General features: G+C 52.2%; 1 protein-coding gene across 1 annotated transcript in view; it reads right to left on the bottom strand.

The window, feature by feature from the left end:
- The window catches only part of ADAMTS16 (ADAM metallopeptidase with thrombospondin type 1 motif 16), a 196113-nt gene extending 183350 nt beyond the window's left edge, over positions 1-12763 (bottom strand). Inside the window, exons 1-2 of the mRNA XM_037799413.1 lie at positions 12714-12763; positions 12522-12627 (exon numbers count right to left, since the gene is read on the bottom strand). Coding sequence (XP_037655341.1) covers positions 12522-12627; positions 12714-12761 — 154 coding nt within the window. The 5' untranslated portion in view covers positions 12762-12763. The remainder of the gene's footprint in view (positions 1-12521; positions 12628-12713) is intronic.
- Positions 12764-13818: the final 1055 nt, after the last annotated feature.

Here is a 13818-nt window from a genome sequence, read left to right as displayed (position 1 = left end):
ACTTAGAACGCAATTTATCGCCGGATGACACTTTCTCCCAGTAGAAAAGGATGGGGGGAAATTCAGCATACCCCCATTCTCCAGCTCAAATTGCAGAATAAGTAAGATCAGAGTTAAAATGGAAAATCTGAAAAGGGGCCTATAGGTGAGTGACTCTTGTCCTTATAATGTTTTAACCACTACAGCAAATTCTATGACACTAAAAGGAAACACTGATTACAGAATAAATAAAACCAGAAGAGACTTTTAGGGTCATTTGTCATGAATTTTACTCATAGTGGCTTAGTAATTTTAATATGCAAAGCTTTTTCTAGTCCTAAAACATTCCTTTAATCATGTTCTGTTTTCTACAAACTTCTTCACTGAGCTGGATAAGAAATTTCAGCTTAAAAATAGCCCTAATTTTTTTTAGAAAACAGTTAAAAATATAAATATCTTAGACATAATTTGTTGCTTTGATTTTAAAAATATTTCATCATTTAATATTTTGAACATGCCAGAGAAAAGGCAGAATACACACACGTTCCAGGCTTCCCAGTTGGTAACCTTTGGAAATATTCAGGGGCTATATTTGCTCCCACTTGAAACCATTGCTCATTTTCTGCTGGCCTGGATTCTCGGCACTTGGTCATATTGCATCTAGGCCTTTCAAAGCCCTGTACCCTAACCTTCTCCATGCTGTTACTTATAGTATATGACTTAAAACATATTCGAACAAATTATTTCTTTAAAAAAAATGAAAACCCCAAGGAGCTTTCAGATTTCGGGGCATCAGTCTCAGGCCTTCATGCATCACAGACAGGCAGGCAGAGCCGATACCTGGCTGAAGGCCAGGTGGGCGCACACTGAGGATGTCATTACCACAGAGAGAGCTGAGCTCATGGGCCCAGGTTACGGGACATGAAGAGAGGAAAGGCTGGCTTTGGAGTGCACAGGTATCGACCCCTGTCGGTGTTCTGGAACCATCCTAAGGGAAAGTGTACTGCATTAGGTGTACATCTGAATCATCCCCCTCTTGGTTGAAGGTGTAGAGGGAAACTGGGGCCCTCAGCCACCTTTCTCTGAATATTATAATTGTCTTCTCCAAAGAGGTGGCTTCCCTTCTAAAAATTTAGCATTTACTTTTCACTGTTTGGATCAGGATTTGTTTACTCATTACATCGTCAAAAATATCATCTCTGAGTTTCTCACCCACTTCCGGGAAAGGCTGCTTAGAAGCATCTTCCACTTAAAGCCAGACAAGAGCGGCCTCTGGCCCGGGCAGGATGGGGCTTGGACAGGGGTGGGGAGTGCCTCCTGCACGCTAGGTCAGCTCTTGCCACACCACTACGTCCTAAATCACGCTGGACCTTTAGGCCGCACAAAGGTGGATTTGTCAAGGCTGGTTGTGAAACAACCTTTTTGATTCATATCTGTTAACTATTTAAACATGCGGTATGAGGGCCACCCCTCCTGCAGCCAGCACGGGGCCTGCACATGTTAGGGCCTGGCTCCAGCTCTGCCGTTTGTCTGATCTCCAGCGTGACGTCAGACCTTTCTCCAGGTTTCCTCTGAGAAGTCCTCGGGAGGTCGTCAGGGGTGGAGAGTCGCGGCCCTGTGGTGAGTGGACAGCCCACCAAGGCTCCCCAGGCAGCCTCCTCTTGAACTCTTCGGTGACGTGTCCTATTCGGATACTCCCATCCTGACTCTGATATTCTAAGGATGTATTTTTTCCCGTTTTTATTACCATCAAACACAGTTAGGAGAGTGTTCTATAAAATGCTTAAGAGCTAGGGCCATTTTCTGCAGTAGGTCAGAAGAGAAAATAAAACAGCATCATACAGAAATGGCATTTGACCGGAAGTGAACAGTACTTGGGTGATTATGTTTTCCTGGAAAAAGAAGTGTTCCTTCACACCCCAAAGTCTTCCAGTACAGGCCCTGTTGGCACTTTGCTGACCTGTCCTGGAGGGTAATTTAATGGTTACACAGGAACAGAGCAGGTCCTGGCCAACAGATGGTCTGAAAAGGCCCGTGCTGGGGTCTGGAGTTGCAGAGCAGGTCGCGGGTCGCGAGGCCCTTCCCCGAGAGCTCCCCGGGCTGGGGCTCATGGCAAGGCGCAGCTCTGAGGCCGGGCGGGCAGAGCCCCACGTACAGGGGTCGGAAATGTATTCAGGGCTGGGGAGGAGCGGGGAGGATGAGCGAGCTGGTGGCCACGGCCTTAGCATCCCAAAAGTCTTCCCTCTCCCTCAGCTCAAGAGCGCCGAGGTGCTCCCTTCCGAGCCCAGAGCCTAGTGGAGCACCGAGGACACAGAGGGACAGAGGGGAGCAGACCCTATGGGAAGCTGAGGGCGGAGACTGGATGGGTTTAGCGGCCGCCCCGGAACCGGAAGCCAGAAGGGCAAGGAAGGAATCTCTCCTAGAGCCCAGGGGGGAGCACGTTCCAGCTGACACCTTGACTTTGACTTCTGGCCTCCAGAGCACTGAGAGAGTGCGGTTCTGTTATTTTAATGCAGGCAGCCTGTGGTCATTTGTTAAGGCGCCCCTAGAACGGCCAGGGGTCCCTGACTGAGGCAGCAGCGTGGGCACAAGAGGGGCTGCAGGTTGTGCAGAGAGCTTGACAACATAACCACTGCTACACAGCAAAGCAGGCAACTTGGGGCTGAAGGGTAAAATACATCAGAATTATTTAACATTTTACTTAGGAAAACAAGAAAATGAAACAGTTGCATGCAATGCTGGTAGAAAGAAGAAAACAAATCAGGAACTAGCCTGACTGGTCCCTGAGTAGATCCCCAGGCTGTCCTCAGGGCGTTCACAAGACAAAATTGGCAAGGGAAGGCCTGTGTGGACTGACCGCGCCCCTGGTGTGAGATTCACCCTCTCGGCCCCGAAATCTGGGAAGAAGGGGAAAGGCCGGCCACGCTGCCCTCAGCAGCTTCACGGAGCACAGACAGAAAGCACGCGGTGCCCCACGCAGTGGCTGGTTAGCAAACTATCGCACCTTAAAAGGTGATCACAATTTTAAAAATTCAAATTGCTCCCAGATGGTATAAGCCATCTATGACCTTTACTTTGGAGGGCATATCATATTGATCCTCTACTGTCAGAGGCATAAAATATTTATCTTGCAAAATAACAACCGATAAGCCGTTTTTATACGATTGTGTGTGCGCGCATGCACACACACACACACACACACACACACACAGTTGTGCTGATAAATGTTTAACTGCCATCTCTCTAGAGGGAAATAAAACGGGCTGGCTTAGAGCATCTGCTGATTTCCCTGGTGCAAATGTCCCCACTGTGGCCGCTGTGAATTGCCAACGTGACTTGGCAACGTGACATCCCTGAACACAGAGTCAGGAAGAGGTGCACCCCACTATTTCTACCCTAAAGACAAACATACACAAATAACCTGAAGAACATCAAAACTAGTAAAATAAATATGTGATGAGTTTTGGGTATTTTGGGCATGTTTTTAATATAATACATTTCACTGTGAATTTACATATTTTAATTGAAAAAATTTTTAACAACCAGCTTGTGTCCGGAGAATGTACCAAGCAGTTCTCGAGAGCTGGTGTACACCCCACAATTGCACAGCCACTCATGGTGATCACTCACGATCCCTTCCCAAGAACCTATCAGGGAAGAAGCTGAGACTATCCAGGAAGAAGGCACATTTTTCAATGAAGTCCAGTGGTTCTCAACCAGGGGTGGTTCCCGCCCAGGGACACTTGGCAACATTAGGAGACACTTGTGGTTGTTACAGATGGTGTGTATGTGGGGCAGGGAGACTGCTACTGGCACCGAGTGGGTGGAAGTCAGGGACGCTGCTAAACATTCAATAATGCACAAAACAGCCAACCACCACAAAACAACAACAGTGCTGACAAGAAACCCTTACTTAGTCAAAAAGTGGTCCTTGGTATCAACTATGAGCTCTCAGTTGTGCATAAATGAATGTGTAAAGGTTCATAGTCAAAGAATTCAGTGAATGAACAAAACGATTACTGCATCTCACCCTACATTTCTTCCTACCTGGAGAGAACTCACTGTATACGGGACACTGATTACGTGCTTCGACTTGGCGGGCCTGGGCTGGGGGACCTGATCAGCCCCTGGGGAGGGTGGTGGGCACGGGCGACAGCGCCCTCCACAGCCCCCCGGGCCTGGGAAAGTGAGGCCGGAGGCAGGCCCCATTTCCTCACCCCAAAGTACAATCGTTGGGGAGGGCTTGCCGGAGAAAAACCCCACCCCCGTGCCTTACCCGCACCCTCCACCCTCTTCGTTACCGGAGCAACTCCCGCACCTTTTCAATCAACCTCCGCGCCCTCTCAGAACCAATCCAAGCCTTTAACCCCTACAGCTACCCCGCCCTCTAAACCGCCCGATATAAGCTTGTACTCTCCCCTAATAAACTCTCGGGGCTTCTTCATCCTAAAAGAAAGGTGTCCCGCCTGTTCCTTTCTCGCCGCCCTCCATACTTTGCACGCCTCCGCCGGGGACCGGGCCCAGTCCCCCGCCTCGCCCTCGCCTCCGGGAAAGAGCCCCCGCCGCCGGTACCCTCCGAGCAATCCTGAGAGCCTAGGATTTAGCAACCGGCCGCCACTCCCCCCCAATAGACAAGGCAACGACGACCGCAACTGGCGCCCAACATGGGGCTCGAACCCACGACCCTGGGATTAAAGGTCCTCTCCACGCAGCGGTCCAGTAAACCACCCGCTCGCCCAGACGCCTCTCCACCTCCCCTTCTCCTCGCCTGCAAGGTAAGGGCCGCCTCTCCCTCGCCGCCCCGCGGAGCCGCCTCTCCCTCGCCGCTCCACGTCTGGAGCCACCTCTCCCACGCCGCTCCGCGCCCGGGCCGCTCTTCCTTTCCCGCATTAACCTGGCTTTTGCCCCCGACTACCTTTCGTCTTCTCTTCCTATGTCCCCCCATTCCTCCTAACACTCTTCCTCCAGTAGCTTTCCCTCTTCCCCTCCATTACTTTGCTGTGGTCCTTTGTGTCTTTGTTTCTTTGTTTGGCGCGGTGTGCCTCTTTGCGACCGCCCCCCCAAACTGCTCTCGCTACTAGAGGCTCCTGCCTTCTATTCTCGCCGTCTCCTTCAGCCTCGCGACCACGGTTTACCTCATTTTCTTTACTCAATAATCAACCCCCCTCTTTTTTTTTTTCTTTTCTCACTCCGCTATGGGTAATCGTCTATCTGCACGCCAAGCACCCCAAGTTCGCGCTCTGGCGGGTCTCCTAGACACACATCGCTGTAAGGTGTCTGTCCGGCAGCTGCAAGTATACTGGGACCTCCTGCTGCCCTTTAACCCATGGCTCACCACTTGCCATCTTTGGGACCCTGTTACTTATGATCGCCTTATTGATCGGGTCACCAACGCCATGGAACATGAGAGCAAGCGCTTCCCTCCCGGCTTGCTCCCCACCTTAATAACCGTCCGCTCCTGCCTTCAAGGCTCCCTCCCCCCTGATCGAGGCCCCACTAAATCCAAGGAGGCCCTATCAACCCAGTCAACAGATTCAGACAGCGATACTAATGTAGACCACGATTCGGACACAGAATCCTTAGTCGAGCAAATTAACAACGCGCTCGAAGTCGCCCCCCGAAAACAAAGCAATACTAAGCCTCTCCAAAATGGCGAACTTCCTCCTTCTTCTTCCACTGAGGGGAGGAAGTGCTCTAGTGATGACGTCAGCCCTAAGCCGGGCCGGAAACCGCATGCGCTTTACCCCGCCCTTTCACAGGGCGGAGCTAGCCCGCCATCTTATGCCTTGGGCCCCGCCCTTTCACAGGACGGAGCTAGTCCACCATCTTATGCCTTGGGCCCCGCCCTTTCACAGGACGGGGCTAGTCCGCCATCTTATGCCTTGGGCCCCGCCCTTTCACAGGGCGGAGCTAGTCCGCCATCTTATGCCTTGGGCCCCGCCCTTTCACAGGACGGGGCTAGTCCGCCATCTTATGCCTTAGCCACTCCCACCGCGCCGCCGTCTTGCGACGCTTGGGGCCTCCCACTTCCGCCTCCCCCTTCGGCGAGCTCCCCCTCGGAGCCGCTACCGGCAGCTGCCGCCGCTCCTCCCACCCTGCCGACTAACAACCCCTGGCTGCCTTCTACACCTCAAGGCAACCCTTGGGGCAACGCTCCCCCTACCCCCACTCCCGCGCCAAGCCCTCTGCAAGCGCATCCTCCTTTCTCTCGTGCTTTTCGCTGCTTTCCTCTTAACCTTACCCCCACACCACAGAAACCGTACGACTGGTATCCCATTGACTCAGATACTATCAAGCAGCTTCGCAGGGCCGTCAAGGAGGATGGGTTAGGTAGCCCATACGCTTCCCAAATACTGCAGGATCTCGCCATGGACTTTTGCCTCCCCCAAGACTGGGCCTCGCTTGCCCGTTCCATTCTTAACCCCGGCCAGTTTGTTGATTGGCGTGCCCACTTCCAGGCAGAAGCAGCTAGGCAGAGCGAGCAAGATGCTGCCACTGGGGCCAATCATAACCCCGAAGCTTACTTGGGCACGGGAGCGTTTATAAATGCATCCGCCTATATTAATGCACCCGCCACCTTTTGGCCTATCCTTCGGGGAATCGCCTTACGAGTGTTTGCCAACTGCTCCGCCTGTCGGCCTAATAAATTCACCAAGCTCTTCCAGAAGCCGAGTGAGCCTTTTGCCACCTTTGTCTCCAGAGTCGAAGAAACCTGCGCTCAAAAGGTAAGTGATCCCCAAGCCCAGTATTACATGTGCCCGTCCTCAAATCCTGGAAAATTGTACTGCAATTCCCCCAACGAGTACTACTGTGCATACTGGGGGTGTGAAACATTAGCCACTAATTGGAAGCCTCCTGTTCCTAATCATTACCTTACCTTAAAGTGGGCCCCTACAGGGTGCAAACTCCCTACAGTTAACTGGCTCGGCCAAGAAAGCGAGGGATCCTGCACACATCTTAATCTTACAGTGCAGCTCCCCACTGAACCCTCCTGGTTACTCGGTCAAACTTGGGGCTTCAGAATCTATGAGAAAGGAGCTGACCAAGGATCACTTATTCTCATAAAAAAGGAGGCTGTAAGCCAACCATGCCAAAATACTGCATTAAAAACACCCTCTGGCATAGGTCCCAACCAAGTCCTTAACCCCCTTTATCCACAGCCCTCCAGCCGCACCTCAACTACAAGCAGCGCATCTGGAAACCGCACCTCAGCTGCAAACAACGCATCGCCAACCCCACCACCCCGACCTCCTCTACCCCCCTCTCGCTACTCCTCTCGCTACTCCTCTCCCCTCCTCGGCCTTATCCAAGCGGCCTTCACCTCAGTGAATTCCTCCAACCCCAATCTTACCTCCTCTTGTTGGCTTTGCCTCTCCACTTCCTCCCCCCTGTATGAGCCAGTTGCCTCCAACCTCTCCTTTTCAGAAAACACAGAGGACAGCCCCTCGGAATGCAATTGGAATACCTCTGCCGTCCCCCTAACCTTTCATTCAGTCTCCTTTACAGGAAAGTGCATCCGCCCTCGCTCAAGCAACTCTCCCAACCTCACAGCTTGTGCCAACTACTCATCTCCCAGCAGCTCTGCCAAATTTCTCATTCCTCATAACTCCTCCCAATGGCTCTGCTCCTCTACAGGACTTACCCCCTGCCTTAACGTACTGACCCTCAATACAACTCATGAAACTTGCCTCTTGATTGTCCTCATCCCTAGGGTCCTATACCACAGCGAGGAAGACTTCTTCCTCCGCCTGGAAACAACTGCAGCTCCTGCCCCACTGCAAAAGCGAGAGCCCATAACCGTCCTCACGATTGCCTCCCTCCTAGGTCTTGCAGGCGCTGGCACCGGAATCGCTGCATTAGCCAGTCAAGGCTCCGCCCTAACTCACCTCCGGGCGGCTGTTGACGAGGACATTCGTCACCTACAAGACGCTATTTCCCATCTTAAAAATTCTGTTAATTCCCTCTCTGAGGTCGTGCTCCAAAACCGCCGAGGTCTCGACCTTCTCCTCCTCAAAGAAGGAGGCCTTTGCGCCACCCTAGGAGAAGAGTGCTGTGTATATGCCAATTCCACAGGTCTCGCCGAAGACAGCCTAAAAAAGGTCCGAGAAGGACTAGAACAACGCAAAAGAAACCGTGAAGCCGCCAACTATTGGTCCCACATCTTTGCCCCCCTCCTCCCATACCTCCTCCCTCTCCTCGGCCCCCTACTAATGATTATTCTAGCTCTCACCCTAGGGCCCTGCATTATCCGCAAAATTGTCCAACTTGCTAAGAACCAAGCCGATGCTGTCTTTTCATCATTTGTGCAAGTCCAGTATCAACGACTTGCCTCCACTGAAAAAGCTGACCCTCTGCAGCGCCACCACCCTTGCCCATCCCACAAGCAGCGAGGCCCCTCTCGAGCGCCCGGGCGCCACACCAACGCCGAGCTCCAGCCTCTCTGAGCAACCGTCAACCCCTTTTCCCCTCCCTGGCCTCCCCTTCCCTCATCCCTTAGTGGACCTCTCCGGTAAGCTTCTTCCTTTAATTAAAACAGAAGGGGGAAATGCGGGACACTGATTACGTGCTTCGACTTGGCGGGCCTGGGCTGGGGGACCTGATCAGCCCCTGGGGAGGGTGGTGGGCACGGGCGACAGCGCCCTCCACAGCCCCCCAGGCCTGAGAAAGTGAGGCCGGAGGCAGGCCCCATTTCCTCACCCCAAAGTACAATCGTTGGGGAGGGCTTGCCGGAGAAAAACCCCACCCCCGTGCCTTACCCGCACCCTCCACCCTCTTCGTTACCGGAGCAACTCCCGCACCTTTTCAATCAACCTTCACGCCCTCTCAGAACCAATCCAAGCCTTTAACCCCTACAGCTACCCCGCCCTCTAAACCGCCCGATATAAGCTTGTACTCTCCCCTAAGAAACTCTCGGGGCTTCTTCATCCTAAAAGAAAGGTGTCCTGCCTGTTCCTTTCTCGCCGCCCTCCATACTTTGCACGCCTCCGCCGGGGACCGGGCCCAGTCCCCCGCCTCGCCCTCGCCTCCGGGAAAGAGCCCCCGCCGCCGGTACCCTCCGAGCAATCCTGAGAGCCTAGGATTTAGCAAACGGCCGCCACTCCCCCCCAATAGACAAGGCAACGACGACCGCAACTGTATACTGGTAATACATTGAAAATTCTACACTAACTTTTGAGTTTCTGCTTTAAGATTATAACCCCCAAAACTATTGGCTTGTGACTTCAAAAAGATCTTTTTGAAACCCTTAAATAAGCTCTTGGTTCTATATAGATATTTTTTTAAGGGAAAGATTCCCATATGGCTGTTCAAGTTGGTACCCTGAATTGCTTGCATTTCCAGAGGTTTTGGGACCACAGCATGAAGTTGAGGAAGACTCTGGTTTCAAAATGATCACATGTTGTTTAGACCCACCCGGGAGTGTGCTGGAGCCAGCCTGTCCCAGCTTCAGGGGGCTGATCTTGCACATCACCCCTTACTCCTGGTTGCTGATCTTGCACATCACCTCCTAACCCTGGTTGATGATCTTGCACATCACCTCTAACCCTGGGAGCTGATCTTGCACATCACCCCCCAACCCTGGGAGATGATCTTGCACATCACCCCTAACCCTGGGAGATGATCTTGCACATGGCCCCTAAAGCTGGGGGCTGATCTTTCCCATCGCCCCCTAACCCTGGGAGCTGATCTTGCACATCACCCCCCAACGCTGGGAGCTGATCTTGCACATGGCCCCCTTATCAGGGAGATGATCTTGCACTTGGATTCCTCACCCTGGGAGCTGATCTCGCACATGGCTCCCTAACCGTGGGTTTAGTGGCCTCAAGTTGATAACCTGAAATCAGTCACGGTGGGAGTATTTATACCATGGACATTGGTGAATGTTACAAATCAGAGCCCCACACCCCTCCCAACCCACCTAAAGGTTCACCCCATTTTCAAGCACATAGCAGCCCACCTGAGAGGGACATCCCTGCCTCGTGCTATGTAAACGTTTGAATATGAATTAAAACAAACCTCAAACACACACACCAACACCGTCTCTATCACACCCAATGAAACACGGTTCTGAAGTCCTAACCTTGCCTTGGGGGCTAACTTACTCTGGAACTGAAAGTTAACCAGTCTGTGACATGTCTTTGCACTTAACAGGAGCCACAATTTTTAAATTTGTAGGAAAAAGTGTTCAAGTCTCCTATTAGGGAACAAGGAAATGTGATGCTGAATCAGCACAAAATTTGGTACTTAATGCCTGAAAATATGCTTTATCTCAATTAGCTGTCCATTATTACATCAAAAAATATATGGAGTTCTTGTTCCTATTGCATAAGTACATCAAACACTCAACAAAACTTGCAGTAATGGCTTGAATTATGTGTTACTTTAAACAATCTTATGGCCAGGATCTTCATTCCAACTTGTGTAATGGATGCCTAGACTTCAAAAGTAACCTGACCCCAATGTCACACAGAGGACATTCTACTCTTCTCTTCTAGGTCCAAGCAGGTGACATTGCAGAGCAAAACCCCTTTCTGGGATCTCCTCTGGATTGAGCCTTTTATAATTAAAGCGTGTAAGTGCACAAAGCTGTCGGTGTGTCCACTAAGCTGGAGTGCCACTAACAATGGACTTGCACCTTCCGTTTCAGCTTCTGACCAAGCAAGGCAACTGGGTGTCATGGCAATGCTGTGCTAGAGATGCCCACCGAGGGTCTGGGGATCAGAGCAGTGTGCCAACCAGCCTGTAGCCCAGAGGCCTCGGTGCTCCCCGCCAGGTGCCTCCAGCAGGCTGCCCGCAAGGTGCCGGCCGAGGAAATCCACGCTCACGGGCGGAGGGCCCCTTGGCAGGAAGCCTCGACTATTCTCCCTGAAGATGGTTCTCTGTGTATAATTTTAAATAAAACTTTTAAATGCAATAAAGCCTGCTGAAATAGTCTGAGTCCCTCTGGAATTTGCATGATTTTAAGGAACTAGTGTATCACAAAAATTATTTTTTAAAATGGTACAGAGTTTCTGTCTGGGGCAACTGATGGTGACACAACATCGTAAATAGCAATACCATTGAATTGTTTAATCGAAAGTGGATAAAATGAGAAATTTAGGTTGTATGTATGCTACCAGTATACAAATATATTTAAAAAAATCCATAGACTTTTACAATACAGTGAAGCCTAATGTCAACTAAAAGCACTCAGTTAATAGTATAATTATAATGATATTATTTTATCAACTAAAAAGTAGCACATTAATGCAAAGTGTTAATAATGAGGAAAGCTGGGGGAAGGGGAAGGACACTGTACTTTCTGCATGATTTTTCTGTAAACCTACAACTTCCATAATGAAAAGAAAAATAAGTTGGGACAACTAAATTTGTATCACATTGAAACACCGTAGACTGCATTGTAAGAGAAACAGTAAAGGAGGCAAGGACAATCACACAAAAAAGTGAGTCTTAGATAGATGATTAATTTCCTCTTGCAAATACAGGGAAACATTTTATATCACTTACATCTGGCGCCCCCTGGTGGTCCTCAAACAGGTTCCACGTTTGAGAGTTACTCTACTATATATCATTTTATTATAGTCCATCCAAGATATATACTATTCAGTAGGAGAGAACTTCAATGTTTAATGCATATATTAAATTATTGTATTTATATTATTTTATGATTATGAAAAACTATGTTCAGTACTTTTTTAATTATTAAATTTAACTTTCTAGAGTTTTTAAAAAATACATGGGGCTATTAAACCTAGTTCTCCCTTTAAAAGTCACCATTAACACTTGAGATGACAATTTATCCTTGGAAATGATACAATTGTTAGTATTTAGTAATCATCAAAGAATTGGGTTCAGATGAAAACTACCTAGAACCCAAGTTTAGACACTTGGTTTTGCCTTACCCTATAATGGGGTATCAGGAGGCACAGATCCCTTTCGCTGGAATACCAAATTTACAGATGCCTCTTTTGAGTCCCGAAGTAGAAGTAAAATCACACGTTGCAAAACCCAAAACATGAGACTCGTTTTCATGCCAAATCACGACATAGGAATGCATATTGCTTATTATGTCATAATACCTAATACAATTCTTGAAGGGCCTCGAATGTGATAATAAAATGATAAGCCCCAGGCAAAGACAACCTGTGGTCTCCTGTTCTGAGAATCAAGGAAAGAGAAAGAGTCAATTCTCAACAGGAGGGAGTCCGCAGAGGAGGAGAAACCCTTTATAACTGCTTGGGTGGATGCCTTAATACTAACCTCTAGATTACTGCCAAACTCAGCTTTTTAAAAATAAAACATATTTCCTTGCACCTTTCCTGGCTTACTCTGGTAACTGTTACTATTTTACAGGAGAAAGCGATATGAATATTGGCGAAAGCCCTTCAATATTTGGGGAGCTCGCTCTGGCGGAAAAAGCAGGGCAGGATCTTAAAAAGCAGCGTTCCATGGAGCTCCGGACGTTCCCACCACCTGATAAACCAGCACTCGGAGGGTTTACGGGCTGCTAAGCAAGGATTCGAACCCCCACGTCGCGGACTTACCGCCGTGGTCCACCCAGCCCGGCCCCTCCGCGGGAGGGCGAGGGTCAGGTCCGCTCCGGCTCCCAGGCGCTGCCGCGGCGGGTCCCAGGGCGCTCGCAGGTGCCTGCTGGCAAACAGGGGCGACCGGTGGGTGAGCCCGCGGGGACTGCGGGGGGGGCGCGCACGGGGCTCGGGGCTCACCTGCACACCCACCTGCGCGAGCAGCAGCAGCCAGAGCGCGGCGCAGCCCCCGGCCCGCATGGCCGAGCAGTCCCGCGCGCCCCGCGCCCCCTGCCCGCGCTGCGCCCCCGCGGGAAACACGCAGGACTGCATCCGAGGGCGCTCGGAGACGCGGGCGGCGTGCGGCCACGCGATCGTCCCCAGTGCACGGTGTGCAAGGCGGCGGGGACCCGACCCGGCCAGAGCGAAGGAGGAGCCCCGCGGCGACTCCGCGCCCGCGCCGGGGTTAGTACTCGGCTCCGCGCCGCGCCGGGGGCGGGGTGGCGGCTGAGGCTGCGGGGGCGGCGGAGCACCCGCCCCAACAGTGGGAGTGCGGCGGACAGGGAGGGGAGGGTAGGAGGAAGGAGAAGAGGGGAGAGCCCGGAGGGAGAAAAGGAGAGGGAGAGAGGGAAGGAGGGGAGGAGAGGAGAGGAGAGGGCGGGGGTGGGGTAGGGGAAAGGTAAGAGGGGCGGTTTGGGGAGGAGGGGAGGAAGGCGGAGGAGGGCGGGAGGGAGACACAGAAAGGAGGTCAGAGAAAGAGGGCACCGGGGAAGCGAGCAGGAGGGGAAGAGAGGAGGGGAGGAGCGGGGCGCGGGCCAGGGGAGAGTGGCCTGGAGGGGCGGTGGGCGTTTGGGCCGCCCGCGGGTGCGCCCTCTCTCCTGCCGTCCGGCTGTGGACTCGGGGCTGGGCTCTGTTCGCTCTTCTGGATCCTGAACCCCAAGGGCTGGACCCGCAGCCCAAGGCGCCCGGGCACCTGCCACCGGCGGGAGGGTGACGGGTCGCCTGTGCTGTCCCCGCTCCCTGGGCCCCGCTGGGATGGGGAGGGACGCGGACGCCCGCAGGGCCCGGCGGACTGGGGTCCTCCCTCCTGCCCCGCGTCGGGGTGACCCGGGGCGGAGGAGGGATCCCGAGACACCCCTGAGCAACGCGGTTGAGTGCAAACTTCTGTGCGTCGCTCCAGGGCTTGGGAAGTGACGGGAAACGAGGCGTCCAGGAAGCCCCCTTCCGTGTGCCTGGACGACCCGCACTCCGCTCGCTGGCCGGGGGTTGCAGCCGCCCCCGGCTGGCTTCGCCCGCACTACCTGTATTGAAACTTGCG

Source organism: Choloepus didactylus, chromosome 11 (assembly GCF_015220235.1).
Source record: "Choloepus didactylus isolate mChoDid1 chromosome 11, mChoDid1.pri, whole genome shotgun sequence".
In the NCBI taxonomy this organism is placed as follows: Eukaryota; Metazoa; Chordata; class Mammalia; order Pilosa; family Megalonychidae; genus Choloepus; species Choloepus didactylus.
The sequence above is the reverse complement of the archived record's forward strand: the minus strand, read 5'-3'. Positions and strand labels throughout refer to the sequence as shown.